General features: G+C 45.4%; 1 protein-coding gene across 1 annotated transcript in view; it reads right to left on the bottom strand.

Annotated features, from left to right (window-relative positions):
- Nucleotides 1–320: 320 nt before the first annotated feature.
- LOC139050815 (ras-related and estrogen-regulated growth inhibitor-like) overlaps nucleotides 321–26,207 on the bottom strand; it is a 50,602-nt gene continuing 24,715 nt past the window's right edge. The window contains exons 2-5 of the mRNA XM_070527586.1: nucleotides 16,843–16,899; nucleotides 15,795–15,868; nucleotides 12,977–13,255; nucleotides 321–10,330 (exon numbers count right to left, since the gene is read on the bottom strand). Of these exons, the coding sequence (XP_070383687.1) occupies nucleotides 10,103–10,330; nucleotides 12,977–13,255; nucleotides 15,795–15,868; nucleotides 16,843–16,899 (638 nt within the window). The 3' untranslated portion in view covers nucleotides 321–10,102. The remainder of the gene's footprint in view (nucleotides 10,331–12,976; nucleotides 13,256–15,794; nucleotides 15,869–16,842; nucleotides 16,900–26,207) is intronic.

Here is a 26,207-nt window from a genome sequence, read left to right as displayed (position 1 = left end):
TAAAATAAAAAGCTCATATAGCTTACTACAGCAAATGGATTTATTAGGCCCCTTCCAGAAGCTGGGGCCGCCAGGTAAAGTTGTAGTAAATTTCTTTTGCCAATAAGGAGCTACATGTGTCACAAAATTTTCTTGCAGGTGTTCAACCGACTTAGAAGCTAAGTTTAAAAACTTCTGGCGGAAAATATTCAGTTCCTAGTCTTTGATTTGCTCATATCTGACGCAATGCCCGAGTCGAGCAGTCAGTTGGGCTCCTTCAAGGCCTGGCGCGTGTTGTGTACTGCGCATGCAAAAAAAAAATGAGCACGGAAAGACGTAAATTAAGGCACTAGCCATTCTTTATTTATTTTTTTCATTTTATGTGTATACCGCGTTTTCATTTTATTACGCGCATCCGCTGCACACAAAGGCGTCGTCACTCGCTCGTATCGTAACGTAGATCTGTGCAAAGTGAAACAGAGATATAAACAGCTTCTTTTTCTTTTTTCAAGAAAACACGCTCACACCGTCGTAATAGGACAACGTACAGGGCATAGAAGGACGCACACAGGCGACTAGAAAAATGTTAAAGGGACACTAAAGAGGGAACCAAGTTGGGCAGCATCATTGAATTACATTTCTACAACAGCCGAGCAGTCACAGAGAAAATCCGGTAAATCATTACACAATGGCAAACGTCGAAAGCATTCCGCGACGCCACTCAAAGGTAGCCGCACCAGCATCCCATGGCGCCACAAATTTTTGAGGGCGTGTTCTTAATATAGTTCATCGTTCATCGACATAGAACGACTACGTTGCATTCTAAAAGATCCAAGCACAGATTTCGTAAGTTTAGAGAACTGAGTCTGTGCCAGGAAAACCCAAGTACTAGAAAGTAATTTGAACTCCGTGACGTCACACTGGCATGTGGCTCTAATGTTTCAAGGCAAAATGCGGCGAACATTGACCTTCGTTAGCCGTGCTGGTAATGTACCCTTAACCGCCAAATGAGCGGCAATAGAGTCTCGAATCAATGCTTTACAAGAATCGATTTCTTATTGCTCGTTGGTGTCCCTTTAAAAACAAATCTGGGGAAATACAAACACGCTAATCAATACATTGTAAACAATAAAAGAAACTATAAGCAGTGTGCCGCAAGAAACCTGTGCTTTTATAGCTCTCTAGACAACGAAACGAAACTACGCAGGAAGACGTTCATAGAGAGAGGTCCATATTACCCAATACAAAAAAGCTAAATTACTTATACATGCGTAATGTGAAGAGTTAGGTCCATCGTTAAGTGTTCTTTAAGTAACTATCGCCGACGTGTGCCAGTCCCAGAGTAACAAGACCAAAAATAAAGTTTATCCTACTTAGAATCACCGTGAATTAATTGTATTGCTTTTTAAACAGCGTATGAAGCCAAAATGATTTTCAATCATTTCCTCTTCTGCATTTTACTCACAGTCTCTTAATGTTAAGCTATCCCACAACGGCCACCTAATAATCTAGTGCTTCAGAAGATCTTGTTTGGTATAACGTAGGCACAAGGAATCCTCGAGGCAAAAGTTGTAGAGTACGTCCAATCAGCCGCAAGATAATTTGGTCACTTCTTTCTTTACTTTTTGGTCACTTTTTTTACTTTCTTTTCTTAGTGTATCTTTTTAGTTAGGTTCATTTGTGGTGTTTCCTTTGTTTCTTTAGCAGTATTATTGCGAATTTCCTCTCTTTCTTTCTATTATTCGCAGTTATGTTGGACATATTTCATGGCCACAGCATAGCCTTGCTATGCTCTTAAAAATGAGACCATCAGGAAGCTAAAACATTTTTCTTTGGCTCTTCCCTTCCCATTTCCTCCAATAAATTAGTACTGCCCGTACATTACGTCTGCCTCCTGTACACACAATTTCTACATACTCCAAAAATCGCAACCAGCGATTCTTGTCCGGGGAAAACTAACAGAACTCTCTGATTGCATTCGAGGTCGTTCAGTTTGCTACCCCACGAGGACCTCAACTGGTCAACTAGTCATGCCTTCTGTCTCGTACTCTGACATTACCATGGCGACATCGTTCCTTGGAGTAAACAGGTCTTCTTTACAGCACTTTCAGCTGAAATGCAACAAGTTTGCAGCCAACCCATGCAGAATATGAGTTCGAAGTTCGTTTGTGTTGTATACAAAACTTTGCCTGGTCCTTGAGATAGCACAGTTATCCGAATTAAGCTTTCAGGGCAGAGGAAAGAGTATTTCCAATGTTAATTCATGTGACAATGCAAAAAGATGAAAAACGTGTTTTCTCCATGGAAAATACCATACTTGCCCCGTGCTGTCAATTCATCTTCAAACCACATCACCACGACAGCATCTAGCCAGTTCATCTGTCGTGGAGAAAACACAGTGGTATCTCGTTGGCATCTACGGAACTAGATCTGTTGAAAATAATCCAGCTGAATGACTCCGTTATAAGGAGCGTAATGGCACACTTTAGGCTTTAAAAAAATTATCCCTTTTAATTTACAAATTAGTGTGCCGCGAAAAACAAATGACTCGACGCGATGCGCAACCGATTTTTGATTTTGAAAAGTGGTCCTAAATTGAACTGACAGCAGCCGTTTTCGGCAACCAAGGTTCACTTGTATGCCGTTAATTTGAAACCAAAATTATTTGCAAGGACGGTTGAGGGGTGTAACTTGCAATATATCAAACAATACTATCTAATATTCGAGGATTGTAGCAGCACAGCGTCACCGATCGCACACATGCCAACCGCACAACCTCAGCAAGCGTCTCTGCATAGGATCACTTTTTTTAGGCTTTGTATCATGAAATATTATCCACATTTTCTTTCCAACATCTAACAGATCACCATCTAATGATTCGATTACCCACTGCTGAATTATTCAAATTGCGTAGCACTAAATTACATAATTCCAAACGTGCTCTGAAGAACCCAGAAGCACTGATACTTCAGAATTAACATCAAATGGATTTGTTGTTGAATATTGCACACAAAAACGTGAAGCCTGGTTTTACACTATTCTTCTGACCTTCAAGCGTAGTACATGTGGAGCGCCAATTTTTGTCAACCTCTTCATTTTTCACGCTTGTTCTGCAGCTCCTAGTACATTCTCGTTCATCAAATCCTGATGTGATTATGGTTGAATTCGTAAACACAATTCAACGTTACGATAGCAGTACAAATTCTGTGCCACATACAAAATTTCACGTAACGCTGACAGTGTCTGTGCACCTTTTTCTCTAGCTTCTTGCTTTACTTTTGCATTAGAGTAACGAAATCGAACAGAGCAAAAGATATGTCCAAGTACACATATTAAAACACGTATATTGAGCCAGATAAACTGTTTCTTTGACGAAGCTAAACTGAGCGCTAAGCGAAGGAGATTCATTCTTATCTCCCGTTGGTCGATAGGCAAGGTGCACACTGGTGCAGCGTGCTGCCCAGAACAAGTACAAAAAAGTACAATTCGCGTACACACGGAAGTGTAGCACACATATACGAAACAGCACTGGACACCTAAACGTTTTTTTCAATAGAAGCCACGTACGTACACCACAAAACAGCAAAACTGTGTACTGTACAAATAAAACAGTGCATATAATATTATAAACTGACTAGAGAACAGCCTGTTTAACGCAACTAATCATCAGAGCCACTCACTTCCCTCTGACAGAACGTGGGAAAAATACATTTACACATTTATATAAATATATACATACACACGAGTGGTGCAAATCACATGCACCTTCGCATTGCTCATGAACGACACGGGAAGGTCTTCATTCTTAGTTAATTCAAAAACAATGTAACATTTACGACAATTTAAAAAGCGAGCTATATTATTGTTTTTCAAGAGCTAACAATGCGTCAGTTCATCTAAGGAAATTCGATTTCAAATTTTAGCTTTAAACTACCACATGAACACATGGACTGTGAGCGACGCCGTACCACGAGCTCCGAATTCTGCAGCCTAGACTTCCTTAACTGGAACCCAGAGCACGTTGTATTCGCAGTTTACGTTCCGTCAGCCCAGCCCCCACTCCTTTTGAGTTTAGCAAAAGTACCACGCCATCTCTGGCGTCTGACAGAAAATACACAATAATGCACGTACGGTCCTTGGTACAGTGCTCTGTTTCGTTCAGGATATCCAGCCTTTTAACATATTTTTACAACCCTTACGGTACATATTTTCCACTGGCATGTAGATGGCTTTTTTAATGCATGTGTAAATGCACAACTTTCAAAGTGTTCCAAAAAATGACGCGTTACTAAGCAACAAAAACACATTTGCAAGTATGTGCAGCTTACTGGGTAGTAGCTGCACGAAACAAATGTCTCTGAAAGTCCGCTCTTCCTTCGACCGAGCTTCTCATCCCTGTGACTGGAACAAGTGAAATATATACTCGCAAACATGTCACACATAGTGTCACATATATATAGGACTAGAATAACAGTGTATCTTTAAACGAAAGCCCCGTCGCTTGCAGTGTTCATGTGCAATGCGCAGCGCCGCGCAACTTATGCGTGAAAACACGACAAAGTGCGACACATTTAAAAGTATACGATCAGAAACATTACGCGTGTTTTCACACATTCCTGGGTGTGCTGACCCATGCGCGACCTACGGGATATTGTTTAAGTTGTCTATTGTGGCAGTAACATGGTGGCTCAATGTACGGCCGATTCTAGTTTAGTCGAAAGCAATTACTGAATAAGTAAAATTTGCCACCTCAGAGGGTAACACTTCTTTTCGCTTCAGCAAAGTGCACAGAAATACACATTATAAGCAGGTGCCTCGGCAAGATTATACATCAAGGCAGCACTTTCATCACAATAGAATGTATTTGAAGTTCAAAATTTCGAGTGCACAACACATCAGGCCTAACAATGACTACCACAATATCCCGAGAGACTGCACAACACAAAAACAAAAGTTAATCAAATCAGAATATGATGGGAGCTAGTGCCCTATGTGCGACCAAAAATTTTCATCGGCAATACTGTGCCCATAGACGAAATGACGAGAAGCGGGTTCATGTGGCACTAAGTCCTTTGCTGACTAGTGGGGCTTGGGCGACGTTGAGAAAAGAAAACTGAAGTTTAGAATGCTTTGTCAGGCCACTTCGAATATTCAGGGCCAGTTGTCGTCCAGTTACCAGCAACGTTCAGCTTGCGGGTCACAAAGCCTCTGTATTTCCCAAGAAACAAGCGGGCCACCTCTCGTAATTTCACAGGAATCGTAAGGCAGAGTGCCTTTCCTATAAGTATCCAGCTCACAAAGAACCAAGGACAATCAACTCTCCAACTCATCAAATAACGAGCAGTACAGGACTGGCAGAACCGGCATGAAGAATGCATATAACAGAGTGCATGGCTTTCTTAGTGCACAGTACGAGAACGACAAGCAACAAATCTCTCATCTCCCCCACGTGACGTAAGCTGCCAAAATGAGACAATGTCAGATGGAGCTTGCAGTGTTCAAAACCTGCACGGTTATTGAGTGCGCTGAAGACGAGTTGAGTCATGTGCGGCGGAAAAGTGTGAGCGTGGGTAAAGCCCACACGCTCTACGGTAAATTGCATGCGTGTTTGTGAGCGATTAACACCGAGACACGACAACGATCGAGGCCCACTTCCCATTACAAAGGAGTGGGCACCTAGACTAGATGACACGCATCTCACATCACATGTCTTGCTGCATTATTCTTCAGGTACAATCTCAAGATTGTTTCGTGATGCAGAGTGGGTGGATGGTAAGTGTTGAGCACGAGTCACGGCTGTGCGCTAAAGTGTGCGACCCCCTACACAGCTACGGCGAGTGGCAACCTCCTATAGGCGTAAGACGAGGTTACGATGAACATGTCTGCGTGAACAATGGCTTCCTTTCGGGGATCGTTCACTGCGCATGAGCAAATGGCTTGCGAGTAACGTTATCTATATATGTCTGGACACATGCAACCACTTGACAACGAGTGATGAAAGGGACTAATATTGTGTAGCGGTTCTCCCGGGTGTAACTAAGCAACGCGTTCCATATCTTCAACACCACGCTCTCGTTGTTGTTGGAGCACAACATCATCAAAGTAGGTGCCCCCAGCAATTGTGGACTCCGCGTATGCTTTTTAAATGCCAAGAAACATTTTTCGCTCCACCATATATGCATTTCATGGTGCCCTTTCGGCTAATCTTACTCTTAACTACCTTACAAATATGGTAACGTCTTGCTCATGTAGAAACCTTTCGTCCTAACTAAATTCGCATACGCACGTTGCATCTGCTGACGACAGTAATTTTCTTGCGCAGGTCAGCAGCTTTGAGACATTTGCATGCGTCTGCCTAGTTTCATTTTTATATTACATATCAGCTCGGCAAAGCAACAGCTACACGCAAAATCATACCTACAGTGTATATAAAGTGAGTGACCGGAGAATCAGAATGACACTGGCAAAGATGTCAAATGCTTATTGCCCACTGCAGTGCTGCTGAATGAGCAGCTTCTTGTTTTCAGTTCAAATGCACTTGACGGCTGAAATTCTAGGCAGCCGCGGCCTATTAAATCTATGGCATCCACCTGTTTTAGGCAGCATTTGATAAAACCATGAAATATACAACATTTAGGCGAACGCAGTGAGCATTCCTTCCGGAAGTTTGCTAGAACACTTTCCAGAAGGTATGGGTCAATTTTGAAAATGCCCATCACTTCTGCTGCAGATCCTGCTGCTCGTTCCCAAACCAAGCACCTATAACATTGCCAATATATTCTTAACGCTGTTATGTCAGCGCCTCAAATTTGTGCCGCATTTATTATGGAAAATTGAAGTTTGTATTGCCAGACAATGTCGTTGCTATTATGCCAGACATACATTGGTTTCCAAGCCTGTCGCGTGGGTTCTTTTGCATGTTGTCACGGACGTCATATTAGATTGCGACAGATACGAGGACAGTGAGGATTGCATAGCTGACAGTGCACTGATGAACTGCGCAGTTCCCACGACGATTTGCACTCCTTTTATGCTACTTTGCCCCAGCCCCAGCGTCACACCATCAGCCAGATGTATAGAATGCTGGCACTGGCCCGTTCCCTACAATAATTATCGTTACAATAACAGTGACAGCATTGCACGTTCCAGGCTAAAGAATATGAAAGAGCAAAGCTAGTTTTCGACACCTCGTGTATGCAACGTCTCAGACCTGAAAGAAGGTACCTTTTGCAAGCTATTTCACCACGGTTAATTTCTACTTGTGCCAGAATGTGCCAACTGTATGGTTCCGTGACGACGTTACCCAGGAAGATGCATCAAAATGTGGCTAGGTTTACAAAACGACGAAAATCTTTCGTCCAAACTTAAGCCATAACGTGATGTTGTGAAGATGTTGCATTGCTTCGATAGAGACTATCATAACAACGTGTGAAGCCTTAACACTGCCATAAATACGAATTTCGCAACTTTTGCATGCTGCTTTTCACAAGTGCAGATCTTTCGCACGCTCTTTTAGTATCTGAGATTACCAACACAAAATTTATTAGGTACGATATTCTACTTTGCACAGAAATGCCAAGGAGATGTACGATTTCCGTTTTTGACCACACACGCCGCTTTGGCAGAAGCGTCAGTCATAAGTGCGAACACTAAGTCTTGACATTGCCAAGTCAAGCCACCTTTCTTGGTGTTGGTTACTTGTGTAAACACTTGAATACAAATCACACTCCGTATAGAAAAAGTACGTTCTTAAGAACGCAATTGGTACTATCTTATGAAACCATTGTGCGTTTTTAAACTGCATCGTAAGGGATCCCTTAGAGAGAAAAATTTTGCACCGTGGTTTCTTTTTTTGGGGAATGATAGGCACAACGCTATTATTCAGGCACAAAACAGGGCACAACTCAGTAATGGCTTATATTCTTTCTTCTTGCGGTATCGTTCATTCTGTACTTCGTGCAGGCATTATACACGATCAATTTGCCCTCTTTAATAAGACTTTTGTTGGCACCCTTTCGTTGGCAATACTGCTTTTACTACGAGCACCACCGGCAAGGTTATTTCTATATAGTTTACTTGCATTGAAGATTTGACACCGGTAAGTATACGATGGTGGTGATAACTCATAACAATGAAGGGAGAAGTAGAAACTATCATCGGGCTAACAAATGAATTCTTTCCCTTCCCTCAATACTCGAGATTACCAGTACATGATCGTCATCAAAATTTTGTTCAATTCGTTAGTCTGGAAAATTGTAATCACTTAAAACCTGAAGTTGCGCCGATTCTTGATGTCCTCTTCCCTTCACTGTTTGAAGACAAAAGAATATGTTTAGTTGCAATAACAGAAGATTCTGTGATGCCTCCGAAGGCGATCTTGCTGTCGTGGCATAAAGTTCTGCCTCAACAATAAATGTCTTGTTCTACCTATATTACATCGGCTTTTGCGTCAATACAAACTGAATTTTATTGCAGTGCGACACCATGTCTTAATTCGAACATCTTGTAATTACGACAGAAGCCTGTACCAGTAAATCTTTTTGTTCGGCTATAATTTTATACCTACTTACGGTTGAAGGTTAGGAATTGCCTTCGTTTTCTTTCTTGTGACTTAGCTTGTTTCTTTGCTAAATCCAGCCGCAAGAAAGTTATCTTGAAAACTTTGTCGTTCCAACAAGACGTCAGATTTAAGACAGACACCCATCTCATTTTGGTACACACATTCCTCGCAGAGCTTTTTCATCTGCATATCTTAACTTGAATATTAAGGTCAGCTTATATTGCGAGCATAATGGGCCTCACAATTTTGTCTCACCTTCTCTTATACGTTAGCTGTGTCACGATTTGCTTTATCGTCATCTTTTTAACATCGTATCGCGCAACCCTCTTTTTTACAGTCTTGTTCCAAAAATACATCAGCAAAGCCACGTTACCATTTTGCAAGGTATCATTGCTACATCTATATTTTCACAGAGTATGTTCAAAGTTCTCCCCAATACATTTCACAAGTAAGGAAAACAAATGTGAAGGGTTCTTGGAGTTCACCCATACGAAACAAATGTTAGAGTGTGTCACTGTGGTATGAAAGTCCTTAGATGTAAGAAAATATTAAATACTTCTCGTTTCTAACTGCTAACCACTTGACTTTAGTGTCGTGTGCATATCATTCTAGTTTCAGATGACAGACCACAATGAAGAGAAAAGAGAAAAAATATAGGCCACAACAACAGAGAACCGACGAAGTACTGCTTGACCACTTCCCCGTGTATGTCTTGTCTACACACAGCGCCGTTTTGCACACATAACGTTCCATAAATCCCCATTGTAATCCTTTTAAGTGGGGGTGTTTCAATAGCGAAATTTTCGAATCGAATCGAATACAGATGTTTAAACAAAAGCGAGGCTTCCATGTATCCAATCAATCGCCGAACATTTTCTTCTACCTCCAAAAAATTGGTAAACAAACTTCGAGAACAATGGTGAAACAAAGCTTTTTTTTTCTATTGCCTTTATTGCAACAACGCTATTTGGCAGTCCGTTCAATTGAGCTGCTCTTCACTTAGGAAAAGCTGAAAAGACATGGAAGTTCCCAGTTGCCTTACAACAGGCACTGAGGTCTGCCTGTAGATCGCATGGACTATTTGCATATGATGAATGGACCGCGTGGATCATTTTGCATCGCAGTTCCGCTCCAACAATCGTAGTAGACCAGCATGTACGTTCACTTCAAGACGTCCAATTCTAAAACACGAGTTCTCAATATGTAGACTTCAAATTTCAAGTGTTGAATCGAAATTCCGCGCACTGATTTCTGCGCATTAAGCGATTACGTTTATTTCAGAAATTTGACTTTTTTTAATCGCTTTCGCAACATTCAAACAATTCAAACTCAGATTTTCGAACGAATATATTGATCTTCCTAATATTGAGAGTCAGTCCCAATTTCCGAATGGCATCATTCTCGAATGGAATACTTGCACTCTCAAAAAAAAAAAAGTTGTTTCGATTCGTATTCGAAAACTTCGAATATCCGTGCACCCCCTACTTAAAAAGTGAAACGCAAAACAAAAAGGGAAGTACGAAGGTCGAGGAGGCCTGCGTGACGTCATCGTCGTCGGTGCGTTCACTTGCGCCCTCCCGCGGGGTCGTTCGCCTTGGCCGCGATGCTCTTGGTGCCGGCGAAGAAGACCCGGTCGAGCAGCGACTGCTTGGAGCGCCGCCTGTGGGCGTAGACGTCGCGGCAGAGGTCGGCGAACGCCTGCGCCACCTGGTGCACCTGCTCGGAGGCCGTGAGCTCGACGAAGCCGTCGTCCGCGTCCTTGGCCAGGATCTCACCTTCCTCAGTGCTCACCTGAAGGGTCGAGGTGGAGGAGAAATAGATTTTGCTTCGCTGGTTGTTATTATCATTGTCATTACTACTGCTGCTACTACTACTACTGCTACTACTACTACTACTACTACTACTACTACTACTACTATTACTGCTACTACTACTACTACTACTACTACTACTACTACTACTACTACTACTACTACTACTACTGCTGCTGCTGCTGCTGCTGCTGCTACTACTACTACTACTACTACAACTACTACTACTACTACTACTAGTACTACTACTGAGCAGCCTACTTGAAACAGGGCAGTACCATATTTCACCAAGCTCATTCGTTTCACCTATCTAGTGCATCTCATATTCTTAAAGTGCTTTCATACACTACCAACCATATGAACAACAACCATATGAACGTATAGAAAATATGGTCATATGAATCTTATCGTTTTTGGGAGCAATCGTATTTCTTGATGATAAAAAGGCAGCCATGGAGATCATATGTCCATGTGCTCATCGCTAACGAAAAATCCCTCATCTTGGCTGCCCTTATTGATGCGAAAGAGTCAAATGGCCCACTGAGGGAAAAGGATGGAGTCTGTAGTCTGTAGCAGGGAGGCGGCACCTAAATTGCCATTGGCTGCAACGCCACATCACGAGGGCACCTCGACGGAGCAGAGCGGACGAAAGAGAACGCATACTTCGGAGGTAGCGCGCCAGATGTTGCATGAGGGGAGAGGGCATCACCGCGACGCCGCATCACCTTCGCTCTCGCTCTCAGAAGCCGGCGCGCGGTCCCTATCTGTCTCTCTCATCACCACTGGGCTTAGCTGCTGCGCGAGCCTTCGTGGCTGCTGCTGCTTCCTCGGTCTCTCGTCGCGCAGGACGTCGGTGGCATGCGGCGTTTGCACCGCGGGTTGCTGCTGCTTGCTGGTTCGGGCAGCACGGACCCCTATGGTGGATTGCTCGCGGCGCTAAACTTGAAGGAACGCTCAGCTACGTCAAATTGGATATTGATGCTTTATAGCATGCACAGCTAATAAGAAGTGCTTAGGTGTCCTCCCACTTTACTTTCCGCTTTATACGCTATGCTACGTCATTCAAAATGCAAATTTATCTTTATTGCAATTTGTATTGTTTTCCTCTGCGCAACCAGCTCTTCAGCCCGCCAACGCTACCACAAGCACATTCTTTTCGAGGTTCTCTCACATTAGCTGCACTGAAGACAACGATCTTGACCGTATCATCTAGGCCAAGTATTGACTGCGTGCTCAAGATAGTGAGAGAAAAATTCTACTTTTAACATGTGGGTTGGAGCACATAGGGCAGGAATTGTCAGATCAACGACCGATAGCTTAATGATAGTCTTGAATATAAACGTATATAATCGAAGCACTCTTGCTCAGTAATAGTCGTAACTAGCTTGAGGCTATGCGTCCAGCCAGTTTCGGAAACTGTGTATTCTATGTCTGCATAACGAAAAAAATTGGCTCACCATCTTGGCCCTGCGCAAGCGGATATCCAGCGAAGCTGTTGAAAACCACCACTAGAACTGCTGTGGGGCTTACGCAATGCTTTATTGTTTTGGAGTAGTGGTGGTAATGTTAATTTAGAGTAATGGTAGTAATCTAATTTTGTCAGCACACCACCGCTGGTCGTATTGCCGTTTCTTTTCCCTTGCCGCTTCCTGTTTTCACGCTGCTCCTCGAGAGTCCCAACTATGCGTTGCCTACCCAAAGCCGTGGTGCAACAATGGAATCAGTTGCTAGGTTGGTATTTTTATATATGAAATGCTAGTGACGTCACAACCAACGTCACAAGCTGTGTTCGCCGCGGCAACTTGGGCAACAGTGATCTTTACCGGGACACGCATGGACACGTAGGGAGCGCTAAGTGCATCGCATTGTTATGAGGAGCGCCTTATCATCAATGATGTGGTATGGTATGGTATGAAGAACTTTATTTAGGTCCTGAGGGATCAATCTGGGACTGATGCGGGCCGCTCCCACGTCGGTACAGAGAGGCCGAGCCCCTCTGCCATCACACGGGCCCTCTGGACAGCCCTGAGTTGGTCCGCCAGCACTTCACTGTGCAGCATGCGCTGCCACCACTGTTCACCTCGAGAACCAATGATGTGGTCATCGAAATCAATGATGTGGTTTCGATGCGTGTTTTTTCCTTGTCCTTTACTGTAACGAATGTTGTGCTGCATGTTATATGCGTGATACCACATAATGTGCGTACTTTTCGCTTCAATCACTGTAGGTTTCTTTTAATCAGTGAAGACTTTTTTTCCGAGAGCCGACGATGCAGCGGTTAGGCTCGGCCTACCAGTCCCCACGTGGGAGCAGCCCGCAGCTCTGCCCTAGGGCAGAGCTACTCAGGACCTTGTAAAGTTCTTTGTCTGTCTATCTGTCTGTCGGTGGATGTATGTATGTATGTATGTATGTATGTATGTATGTATGTATGTATGTATGTATGTATGTATGTATGTATGTATGTATGTATGTATGTATGTATGTATGTATGTATGTACGTACGTACGTACGTATGTATGTATGCGTGTGTGTGTGCGTGTGTACTTAATAACCTGCTTGTCTGCTTGTCTGTCTGCTCGCTCGTTCGTTCGCTCCTTCCTTACTTCGTCCCCCTTCCCATGCTCACCTGCCTGAGGTGTATGAGGTCGGCCTTGTTGGCCACGATGCACACGGGCGCCGGCACGGGCGCCTGCTGCGCCTGCTGCTGGGGGGCGCCACCGGCCCCCGCGGGGCCCCCGCCCGAGTGGGAGAGCGTGGCCGCCCTGTGCAGGTTGGGCAGCGTGTTGTTCAGGTGCCGGCGCAGGAGGCCCAAGTAGCGGAAGCTGGCCCGGTCCACGATGGAGTAGACGAGCATGAAGCCGTCCGCCCACTGCAGGATCTCGTCCCGGGGGAGTTCGTCCTCACTCTGCAGACGCGGCGCAAGCGTGCGAGTAAGACCTTGTCATCATCGTCATCATCATCATCCTGGCTACGCCCACTGCAGGGCAAGGGCCTCTCCCATACTTCTGCAACTACCCCGGTCATGCGCTAACTGTGGCCATGTTGTCCCTGCAAACTCCTTAATCTCATCCGCCCCACCTAACTTTCTGCCGCCCCCTGCTAGGCTTCGCTTCTCTTGCAGTCCAGTCCGTAACCCTTAATGGTGACGTCCGAGACCGGGGCGAATGCGAATCGAACAGCGCCAGCAATAAGGTCGGTAGACTGGGTGGACCAATAGTTTTGCAGTCTCCACGTGAAAGGGAGTCTACGCACTCACTCTTCTGGCGCACTCACACTGGTCGGAACTCACTCATATACGCCCCGTATTCGTATGAGTAAATTACTCTTCCAGAACACCAACAAAAATCTTACCGTCAACAGAGGCTTCGCAAGTCAGAAAATGCTTTAATGTGAAAGACGGGTTGTGAAGCCAGATTTAAAAGTATTTGGAGGCTGCGAGGCCTGCATCCGTTAATACTGCAAGGCCTACAGTGTTTCTTTATGAAATATCGCAGGCATCGTGAAAGCCAAAGCAGGACTCGTAAGACACACACAGAATAAGACACTGAATGTGAGAAACCGAAATACAGTGCAAAATGTTACAACAAACTTTTTAGGCAAGAAATAAATAAATAAATGTAGCTGAAATACATTTAAAAACGTCCACAGGGCTTCAACTAAAGTGTCCACAGATTACGCTGGGAGTGCATTGCGCATTCTTAATAGGTCTGCAACCTGTTGAATTTTTCTTGCATCGACAGCAGTCGCAGCGAACGAAAATTTCCCGGCATTAAAAAGTAATCCGTTCACTCGGAAAATGCCCACGATTCTTTTTTTTTTCTTCATCATAGAAGCCAGATTACAGTCACCACTCCTGAGAAACCAAAAATCGGCAGTCCTTTGTTGCATTTGGCGTTCTGTTTGCATGAATTTTTCTCCGACAAAGCAAGAATAAATACGTGAACAAAAGTGGATCGGGGATTACCACCGCCAGCTGCCTGCCGCCGTTACTTAATCCCCCAGAAATCTCCGTCGTTCGGTTTCACATACTTTGTACTTTCCTTTTTTTTTTACCCCGACTGCAGCCATAATGCCACCGCCTCGGTAGATCTGCGTTCCCAGCCAAAATTTCCGACCTTTTTTATATTTGACCGTTCTTTTCTCGTTAGCTCACTTTCAACATTCGACGCAGCGGTCCAAAGAACGCTCAAAAAAGAGCGACCAGGTTTCCGAGGAACCTGGGACATCCTCATTATCTGGGGAAGGACTTGAAACCGAGGATCCCGGAGCTTTGAGAGGATTAGAGGAGGATTTAAAACCGCGAGCAGAAAATGAACGCGAAGCTTTCTCTCTATTTTTTTTTTCAAGTCTATCACCCATGATTGTCAAGCACAAGCTTAGAATGGCTCAAGGGGATTTCACTGACCGGCAGCATTAAAGTCAGAGCTGCCCCCGTTCGGCGATCGAGCTCAGCGAAGTAACGCTGCTCTCTTTTGAATTATCGCAGAGATTGCGGAAAGAATCAGGACAGCTACAGTTTTTTTTTTCCTTCGGGATTTAACTTGTTTAACTTTCATCTAATAATTAACACGGCAGGACACACCAGATAGGGCGGCAATGCACATGTCGTCTCGGTCTACTGTCTAGTGTGTCCTCCCACGTGTTAATAGCCGTAGCCAGTTTGACTCAGCGCATTACAATACTAACGCAAACTAGCGCAATCTCTCACTTTACTCAGTTGTTTTAACCACGGAAAGAATGCTAACATCTGGTTTAATTTTTTTTTGCGAGTTTCCTGGCAGCAATTTTGTAAAGGTCAAGGTGTCAAGGTGTAAAAATGAACCCCTCGCTGACTTAGTTTTTTTTCTTTTTGTCTTTCGAGTGCTCGCACGTCAGTGCTGATTATTCGAAAGCTATTCCATAAAAAATATTTGCTGTTTCTAGTATTAACTATTCATTTATGTCGCCGTGGTTGCTTAGTGGCTATGGTGTTGGGTTGCCAAGCACGAGGTCGCGGGATCGAATACCGGTCACGGTGGCCGCATTTCAATGGGAGCGAAAAAAAAAACCGTGTACCGAGATTTAGGCGCACGCTAAAGAGCCCCGGGTGGTCAAAATTTCCAGAGTCCCCCACTACGGCGTCCTCATAATCAGATGGTGATTCTCGCACGTAAAATCCCATAATTAAAATTGATTGTACTCGATGTGAATCCCAAATCAAAAACAAATTTATCCGATTTGTTGTACGAAATTTTTGAATATTCGCTCACTTTGTGAAAGAAAGAAAGAAAGCAAGAAAGCGTTCAATCAAGCAAGCAAGTTTGGGGTCACTGTATTAGCTGCGTACACACACGAAAAGCTTGCAAGTGAAAAACGGTGCATAAGCCGTTCAGTGCTGGTCTGTTGGATAAGCTTGAAGAAGGCATTTATCAATTCTTGTGGGGCAGTAACTATCTGACACTCACCCTTGGACAGGTGTCCAGAATTTCAAAGAGAACGGGTTCACCGTCCACCATCATCTCACTTTTGTACCTGTTTTCTGTAGGCAACAAAGAAAAAAAGAATACGCTGGTAAAAACATTCACACTTTGAGCAACATGTTCCATCGGCTAAACATTTACAAGCGCTGCAATCGCAATATGGCAATCACTTAGCAGAGAACGCGATCAGAAACATGAAGGTACTACGTGTCCCTCCCCAAAAAATTCGGATCAGCAATTTTCCACGACTCCGAGCAATTAATAGTCAAGTTTCGCAATTTATTGTACCCGATTGCGACGGTCAGCGGTTACTCAGCGGTTTAAACTTAACAGCATTGCAATGCGACGAAAAAGGAATAGTAAAAGTAATAGGAATAGGAATAGTAAAATGAATAGTAAAAGGAATAATAGAAATGAAATAGTAAAAGAAATAGGAAAAAGTCAGTTTACTTTGATACAGAATTCTTAAAAACCCTGTTTGTGTCAGATTTGCAGGGATAGGTTGATTATTAGAGGAGAAAAAAAAAAGTAGTTCCCAGTTATATTTCAAAATTTGGTGCTGAAGACCCGGCGCCGCCATACGTCAGGGTGACGTCGTGGATTTCAATGTGGTTTTCTTCGCATTCGGGCAGTTGTGGACCCGTGAATGCTATTTAAGCTTGCTCAGTTCAGGCTTTGTATTCTTTAGAATGCAATGTAGTCCATCCATGTCTACAATAAAGGATTAACTTTGAGCAATTGAGAACAATCCCAGTCTGTGACGTCACGGCAAGGTGAGGCGGGAACTTCGATGCAGCGTCACCACCCGTGTGTCAAGTTTGCTTTTTTTTCTTCGCTTTCAAGCGAATATATATATATATATATATATATATATATATATATATGTCTTTATTTAGGGTCGCTTTATGGTTTCCAAATCTCGTAGCTGTTCAGTGCGCCTCCAGCATGCATGCCATTTTACACGTATTTAAGGTGGCGCTGAGCCCTGCTACGCCTGACATAAGGCTATCGCTTCTCGAAGATGGTAACGTACCTGTTTGGTGGTCATACTCTCCTATGTACCTCTTCGTCAGGAACCTCACAACCAGTGCTGAAAGAAATATGGAACGGACGTGTCAAGAAACGAAGGCCCGTTAACATGAAATGTTCAAAAAATCTAATCTGGGACTAAGTTTCAGCTTTTGAGCTAAGTGCTAGACTGCCCTTGATTTAAAAATTTACTTGTTGATTTTTCTTTGTTATTATTACTGTCAAACGTAGAGAAATGGCGTGCTATAGGCCTCTTTAGAGGCGACTATCCCAAATTCCGAAATGCATAACCTGGCAAAGCAACAATGTTATACTAATCTGAAATTTTACCTAATTTTAGACACGTACAGACCCCTATCAAAAGTTCTCAGGCCATAACGTGTTCGCCAAGGTTCACTCTCCGGCTAATGGCCTGGCTCCTGGAGTAACTTTGGCAGTCGGAAGTTGTGGGTGCTGAGAGACACTGCCCTGTACCCCCTTCCCAAAAAAAGCTCGCGACCCTTCTGATCCGATAGATGACAGATGATGATGATAGTTGAGAGTCGACGTGTTTGCGCAAGTTGTGGCTTGGAAACTTTTTACCTCCCCTGTACATATAAAAACAAAGGGAAAGAAATACGCAAATAGCTAACGCTACACGGCGCTAACACGTCACAAACCCTGTCACCTCAGGCAACGAGCACCCGAAGTGAGTTCATTTGGGACAGTCACGACATCATCCCGTCAGGTCGAATCACCACGTCCTCGAATTCCGCACTAGCTGAAAGCACCGTAGGAAACCGGCACTCAGAGGCAGTCCGTGAGATTGCTGTACAATAAGAAAGCGCAAAGGGGGGCTGACGGCACTTCTCTGCTTCTCAGGACATGCGTTTCTGAAGTAGAAAGCCACGTGCAGTAACCGACGTGTCTGCCCGTACGTATGCCTGTTCCAGTGCAGTCGAAGTATTCTACTGAACGTTGCGACGAAAACGGCGCAAACGATCGGAGCATGTTCCGGGGACCTGTAGAATTGCATATTGTTAGGTCTCGCTTCGTGCGCGTGAGAAGCAAAACGTTGTTGTGATCGTTCCGCTATTTGTCATTGAAGCGTGTCGCTGAACTGAGACAAAAAAAAGTTATGCAGATGAAACGCACATGTTGAAATCCATGTGAAGCGAAGCTATCATGATTCGGGTAATAAAGTGCAATAAGTTTGCCCAATTGCTCGAGCAATTAGGTTTACGGGGCACGTCAAAGAAACCCAGGCGGTCGAATTTAATCCCGAGTCCCCACACTACGGTGTTCCTCGTAATCAGATCGCCATTCCGGCACGTAAGACGGCCGAGTTTAATTTATAATTTTTTTCAGCAAATCCACGACCCATCCTTTGACGCAACACTTGCGCGCTTCATCCAAACCCTCGGGTTTGTGAACTCGTTCGCCCTGCTATTGAGCAAGAAACAGTGCGGGGGGGGGGGGGGGGGCGAAACCGCTAGTCTTGGTACAATGCCAGGCGACCTCGCTACGTCATCCCGAACATGACGTCACGTCATTGTCTCTTGGCGGCGAACAAAACAAACGATGTCTTTCCACCGACTCTCAACCGAGCGGATCTCCCTTTCCAAGTCTGTCTCTCGGCAGCGCGCTTTATTTATTCCCGTTGCTCGCTGCACCTGACGCGCATGCGCACACGTGCGACGCATCTGCGGGGCCAAGGTGACGTCAGTGCTTGTCACGTGTTTGGCGCTGTGCGACGAAAAAAAAAAACGTTTCATTCCCCGCGGTCCCGTCAGCGTGCATTGAGATAGTAATATGCGCTGTTTGTAAATGCTGTAAAATGTGATTTGCTGATTGCGCCGTATATCACGATTTCTACCTCGTAAACTTTTTGTGTGTGTGGCTGCAGAGTCCTGGTAAAGAGTGCGAGGTCGCTGGTTCGTTCCCCGGCCACGTCGGCCGCATTGCGATGGGAAGCGAAATGCGAAAAAACGCTCGTGTGCCATGCGCTCGGCGCACGTTAAGAAAAATACAAATGGTTCAGAACTGACATGGCGTCCTCCCTCACCCCCCCTCCCACACTAAGTACGAGCCTCATAACCCACTGTGAAGTTGCGGGACATTAAACATCATCATTATAGGATCCTATATCATCGCATGCACCAGGTATGGTATGCTTGTATGCGATAATTTTGTAGGTTGTTTTTTTTTCTTACATCGCAGCACATAGTACCGGCTGTCATTTCATGACGAACAAGTCAATATTACTGTTGCCAAGAGAGCAATACGTGTAGGTATATGTACAGGTTGATCCCTATAACCCTTGTAAGAGTTGTGGCAGGAGATATTATTGTCAACACGAGAAATAAACATGCAACGAACAGATTCATGGTGGCAAAATTAAAAACTAAAGAAAAAAAGAACATAGGGTTTGTGGATACGCCAAGTGAACACGTATACACGGCATTCAAATGTTTTGCTAATAGTGAGCCAGCCGGTAAACTTCAAGGTGCGAGAGTGAAAAACAACCAAAAGAATCACTGCAGGCATACACACAGTATACACATTCCATTTGCGCGTTTACGCTTACAAGGTTCCCCCTGACGGATTACACTGCTCACACCGCACATCTGTAAATTTCGAATAAACTTCAATAAGCGTGACTCCCCTCCGGCGCTTGATACAGTCGCGGCTCAACGGTGCAGCTGGGGGTCTCCAGGGGAAGCTTTTTTTCCGCGCACGTGCTGTTTTAGTCCTAGGTGTAGCGCCCACCTACATCCACACACAGGCGCGCATTCACCCATCCCTCTCTCTCTCTCTCTTTCTATCCCCCTCTCTATCCAGCATCCTGGCGCGTACCTTCTCAACGTATTCCCCACCGCTCTCGTCTCGCATCGATTTCCGTTCCGCGAACCGTTCCGCTTGGGCTCCTGCATTTCGTATCACTTCCCGAGCTTTTCCCTTGCCACTGCCGCTGCTTCGAGGAAAGACTGCAAATACGCGGAAGGGCATTCGTGGCAAAGCGCGTCACCTTCTAATCAGTCGACTACGCGTACCCCACTGTACAGTCGCGATCAATTTGAAGGTGATCGCTCGAGCTGCGACCGGCGGGCCTTACAAGCAGCACAGCGGCCGATTTCGGGAACTGCGAAGATAAAAATTGCGCTACCTTCTTCCCCTTTTACGCTCGTCCAGGCTGCAACCGTCACCCCCAAGACTAAGTCCCCACATTTTTGTGTTTGTTACCCTTTCACGGCAATGATGTGTGTGCGTCCCTGCCTCATGCATACATTGGCTAACAATGACGCCTCTGTGCAATAGCTGATAAGGCAGTCGAAATGAATTCGCAGGTTATCTCGTGAAGGGTGACGAAAAGCTGCGAGTTGCCAGACGGGAGTGACAGCAGCTCAGCGAACAGCAAAAGAGAGAGAGGGAAGCTATCTGATGTTTCTCTCTTGACTGACGGTGATGACATAACGTGGCGCTGCTCCTAGTTTCGGTCGCCGCTCGAGCGATCACCTTCAAATTGATCGCGACTGTACGTAAGCAAAAGGCGTCGACCCACCCTCCCGTCGTTTCGAAGCCCGTTTGTTCGGCACCCGAACACGAACTTGAAGTTGCTGGTGATGTTCCGTGTTACTTTTAGACAGGCTGCAGGGTGTGCCTGCTAACTGCGTCGAATGCACGCAACGCATAGCGTTGGATAGAAACATCGACAGGCTTCAGCGGCTGCTCCAGGTTTAGGGTCATTTACTGCGAGAGCAGCTGTTTCTTGCAGCGGATTATGGCCTCTTCGAGGTTCCTCCATATATAAATCGTCACATTCGCCATCTTGTGAACTCTGATTAGCCGACGAGATTTCGAGCTCATCATTCTGACGGGCTCGAAACGTACGCTCGGCGAAATTCGATTTGGCGCTGTACAGGAAAGAACAGCCGCAGGCATTCATCTCGTATATCCGAGCGTGTTACCGCGAGCTCCGAATGGCTCTGACAAGATGGCGCTCAGTAAGCTGGGACAGGTTCGCAAGATTTTGAGCCAGCCTCTCCGATTTGCTGCAAGCGCCAATATCCTCCTGAGACCACTTGTACATTATATTGTGCGTTGCCTGCCGTCATAATTTTTTTTTTCAAGATAACTCGAAAGGGATTACGTACAACAGGCATCTCGCGATTATGAAATCAGGCATGTGTCAAAGCGGTTCGAGCGTACTCTCGCTTTCACGTTTTGAGAACATGTACAGTAGTAGGAGGAGGAGTAGACTTTAATGGAGAGAAAGGAGGAGAGGTCATGTACAGTAATTTATTCTAGACACACGCTACGAAAAGCGACCATGAGGTACGTTTCGCATACCGTGACTCCACATCAAAATTCAGGCTACAGCATGGACATGGCAACCTGCCACACGATGTTACATCATTATCTTCGCGTTGAGTCAAAGAAAAAAACTGCTTTCACCATGAGAAACGCGAGGAAATAGTTATGTTGTCCACGTACGTGCATATGTTACCGTTGACATCTAACGAGCGTATCTGAACAAAAGAAACTATTTCTAATGTCATAAGCATATTTTGGAGAACTTCGCCAATTTGTGGCATTTATGACGTCCGCGTATCTAACCTCTTTCATGATAACTTGGTTCACTGGCTTATGTGCACTTGGTATGTGGCAAGACAGACAACTTTGACCACTGGACAAGTGCCGCTAGGTTTGTATCAGCGAACATTGTATAACTGCGCGAGCAAACGAACCACAAAGACAGCGAAGGACAAGGACGGGCGCAGACTTGCAACTAAAGTTTATTCCACAAGGTACACATATAAATACACACCCGACATACATCACTGCGCGTGCGCGAAAAAAAGGGGAAGGTAAAAGAAAAGTAGCACCTTGTATATGCGAAACGCGACCTACCTACGCTCGTCAATAAACCTAATCTCACTGGTATGTAAATACATATGTATGCATTTACATACCAGTGAGATTAGGTTTATTGACGAGCGTAGGTAGGTCGCGTTTCGCATATACAAGGTGCTACTTTTCTTTTACCTTCCCCTTTTTTTCGCGCACGCGCAGTGATGTATGTCGGGTGTGTATTTATATGTGTACCTTGTGGAATAAACTTTAGTTGCAAGTCTGCGCCCGTCCTTGTCCCTCGCTGTCTTTGTGGTTCGTTTGCTCGCGCAGTTATACAATGTTCGCTAATACCTACCAACTCGCCCAACAACAAGTTCTACTAGGTTTGTATCAACGGGCAAGTGCCCCATCTTAGTCGATCCCTCGAGTAGGTATGTTTAACACTTTTAAAAAGAAATCCTTCAATATTTATCCTGCCCTGGGGGAGAACGGAATCAGTGCCATACACTGTTTCCAGAAGCGCAGCAGCGTGACGGTTCAGCGCGTTGCGCCACGTACACGTTCGAGCAGCGAAGGAACAATTCTCAGAGTCCGCACGCACCGGCTCTCCTCGCATCTCGGAGGCCTTGTGCTGACTTTGCGGCGGCGGCGCTAGAAGGCGCAGCGTGTGCAGATGTAAGCGCGGGAGAGCAGTTCGGTGCAGTGGACGCCTCGTACATCCAGGTTTTGACGGTGGCAGTACGGTTTGTCACTACATCACTTCAATGCTAATCGCAACAACGCGGACTGCCGTCGTGAGACGGCGTGTTCTGGAGTTCGTAACGTAACCAGCTGCCAATAGGAACCATACTTAAGAAAGCTCCCTTCCGGTGTCGGGAGGACACGGAGGATCTCGACGTCATCCGAGGGACACTTCCGCCGGGGTTTCTCGCGAAGAACGTTGTTATCGCGAGAGCCGCGGGCTGTTTCAGCGTCGCGCACTTTTCGCCGCGGTGCACGGAACTAAGAGCCCAGACTCGGAGATATGCGGCTCGCGGTCGACCAACGCAGCCCGCCCACGGCACGCGAATTGCGCGCAGCGAAGCGTGCCTCCCATAGTCGCGGAGGAGCGGATATATTTAAAAGTGCGGCCTACGCGGCGCCCCGCAGACTACGTCACCGACGACTGACGCGTCGTGGAGACAGCGGAGAGGAGGCTGAAGGGGGGGGGGGGGGGGCAGAGACGCGTGGCGAAATAAACGAAGGCGTATGGAGGAACGCCGGCAGCCTCTCGTACTTCTAGTTAGTTAGTTGGTTGGTTGGTTAGTTTGCATACCTGTTCTCGCCTGATTCTGAGCAGTGTTTCCGAGGCAACATTCCGCGCTGCGCCAAACAGTTAACGAGGCGATAAGTTACTTTACTTAGTTATTAGTCAGTATTTAGTTAACTTGTTTGTAAGTTAGTAAGTTAGCAAGAAAGTTTGCGCGGTTTGCTCGTGTCGCTTGAGTTGTCGCAGTGTTGTCGAAGCAACGCAGTGTTGAGACTAACCGTTACCGGAGCTCTTAACTATTTCATCTACTGTTTTCTTGGTTACTTAGATATCTTGCTTGCTCGTTTCTCCATTTGTGCTTGTTTGGTTTTGTGCAGCATTTTCGAAGGGGCAATCAAATTACGGCCGACATTAAGTTAACGAGGCTCTTAGTTAGCGGCCGGTTACGTTGCTTACCTGTTTGTTTGAGCGTTTTATTTCTTATAGCGTCGTATGTCACACGTGTTGACTGCTATAATTGGGGCGAGAATTGGTGTGCCAGCGGATCCAAAGATGTGGCTTCCTCACCCGCTTGACGCGCGCCCACGAACGATATTATAAGTGTCGCAAACCGGAAACAAGTGTAGACCTTTGTGCAGTGTGAAATACGAGGCCACACCTAACACTAACGCTTTTTTTTTCGTGAGACTGACGAGTAGTTGATAACCTCCACGTCGGCAAACACGCATGCATCCGTAACCATTTCTAGTTGCAGCATTTATGAAGCAATATATTGCCGAAAAATTATCAGCGTGCAACATTGCGATGAAGTTTAGGCGAATCCGTATACTGTTCGTCGTTCTCCTGCCTCCCATGGGAATACCTGTCACTGTAAGTTTTTTGTCCTCGGACAGCAAGCCCAATCCTCAAAAAAACGAGACGCGGCCTTTTGTGCTATCGCACCAACTTCATTTCCCGATTTCTTGCTGTCCACCTTTGCAAGAGTCCACGTACTTTCCATGTTTCTGCGTTTCGCGTCCAAGCGTACCTTCCCTGTTAAAAGCTCGGAAAGTGCGGGGTACCATGGGAATATTTGTCACTGTAAGTTTTTAGTCCTCGGACAGCAAGCTCAAACTTCAAAAAAGCAAGACGCGGCCTTTTTGTGCTATCGCACAAACTTTATTTCCCGATTTCTTGCTGTCCCCCTTTGCAAGAGTCCATGTACTTTCCATGTTTCTGTGTCTCGCATCCGAGTATACCTTCTCTGATAAAAGCTCGGGAAGCGCAGGGTAGTGGCGAATACCCATAATTCCTGGTCGTGTTGTATGCAATCGTCGCTTCAGATGCAGCGCGTTGGCGGGGGCTGCAGAAGTGCGCCCGGCGACGACACTTTACTTCTCTTCGACGCTTGAGAAAGAATTGCGGTGAAGGAAAGAAAAAAGTTAGCAAACAAGAAAGAAAAAATAAATCGTGAGCCTCTCGTCGACGACTCGTTTAGTACGGGACCCACCAACGCCGATAGTGCAGCCGTCGAGCAAAAAAAAAAAAGAAGAATGAAGAGGGAGCTGGGTGTGTGATGAACGCGTCTACAGAGTTGTTGTGCCTTCTCTCTCTCTCTCTCTCTCTCTCTCTCTCTCTCTCTCTCTCCGCGCCATGACCCGTCAAACGAGCGCAGACGTGCACGACCGAGTGTGACGAGCGACGCCGCAAGAGTTGCGTAAGAGCGAGGAAAAAGGTATCTGCGTGGTGTGAACTTGGCTACGTACGACTCCCGCGCGAAACGTTTTACGCCTTTATTGGTGTAATTTTCGCGGGTAACGGCTGTCGTCGTTATTACCGCGTGCTTATTGTGCCTTCCCAGACGCCGTGCGACCGGTGTTTTACCCTCGGGTAGACTGTGGATTATTTAAACGGGCAAGCCTTCCTAGCGGGACAGGAACCGGCGGTGGAGGTTACTCCCTTTGAGGTGCAAGTATGTCCCGCAGTACAGACGCACTATATCTTTTTTCCCGGAAGCGAATTTTCCCCACTCTTACATGCATTTCCTCCTTTAGGAATAAACATATATAGGAATAAAGACCTTTCCTAGCAAGACAAAAACCGGCGTAAGCAAAGGGCGTTCCTAACGGAACAGTAACCAATTTTCTTTTCAGTTACGCCTTTATTGCGCATAGTACAAGACAGGAACCCGCTTGCTGTACTGTTATGAACGCTGCTTCTTTCTTCCCTCGGAAGTAAGCGAAATAAATGCACTAAGAGATACCGACTATAGCTGCGTGAAAAAAAAAAAATAGACGCCAAAGGGTATGTACACTTTCTCGGTTTATATTGCAAGATATGCTTACGTCTCAAAAGGTGTAATCCCATTTAAGAATTCTTCGACACGTAGAAAGGTGTCAACAACATTTTCACTCCATCTTTGTGGAGTTTCCGGAGGAAGTTCGCCACGTCAGTCTTGAAGTTTGTTCTTGTCTCGCTTTTCTTCCAGCTTCCCTCGCCTCCAGTATAGAGTAGCAAACCAGGTGTGATCTGAACGTGGTTAACTTCCCTGGCTTTTCGTATCTTTCTCTCCATATCGCTCTCTCCATATATATATCATTTCATCGAAGGAAAACAACCCAAAGAGGATTCCAGCAAGCGCTCTCTCTCTCTCTCCCTCTCTCTCTCTCTCTCTCTCTATCTATCTATCTATCTATCTATCTATCTATCTATCTATCTATCTATCTATCTATCTATCTATCTATCTATCTATCTATCTATCTGTCTGTTTGTCTATCTATCTATCTATATATCTATCTCTATCTATCTATCTATATCTCTCTATCTCTCTATCTAACTATCTATATATCTCTATCTATCTCTCGCTCTCTCTACCTATCTATCTATCTCTCGCTTTCTCTCTCTTTCTATCTATCTATCTATCGCTCGCTCGCTCTCTATCTATCTATCTCTCTCTTTCTTTCTCTCTCTCTCTCTCTCCCCTTTACGGCGGCTCCGTTCAGTCGCAACGTCGTGTGCAACCGCACTTCCGGTGATCTACTGCCCCATTCGTTCCACGTCCGAGCCAGATCCGAAAGCTCCGACTGGTCGCCCGCGCTCTCCGCTCTTATTATTTATAGACCGCGCACGAAGAAGCTTCGAAGCGGCGGCAAAGCCTCCTGAACGGGAGGAACATGAAAAAAAGAATTCAAAGCAGCTCCCAAGAAGTCTGCTTTCTAAAACATTGCCGCCGCCTCCCCCTTACCCAAACACCCAGTAGCCATCTTCTATCCTTAAAGAAGCAAAACCAAACGGCCAAGTGAACGAGT

This window comes from Dermacentor albipictus, chromosome 10 (genome assembly GCF_038994185.2).
Source record: "Dermacentor albipictus isolate Rhodes 1998 colony chromosome 10, USDA_Dalb.pri_finalv2, whole genome shotgun sequence".
NCBI lineage: Eukaryota > Metazoa > Arthropoda > Arachnida > Ixodida > Ixodidae > Dermacentor > Dermacentor albipictus.
Note: the sequence above shows the minus strand (reverse complement) of the source record. Positions and strands in the feature narration are given on the sequence as shown.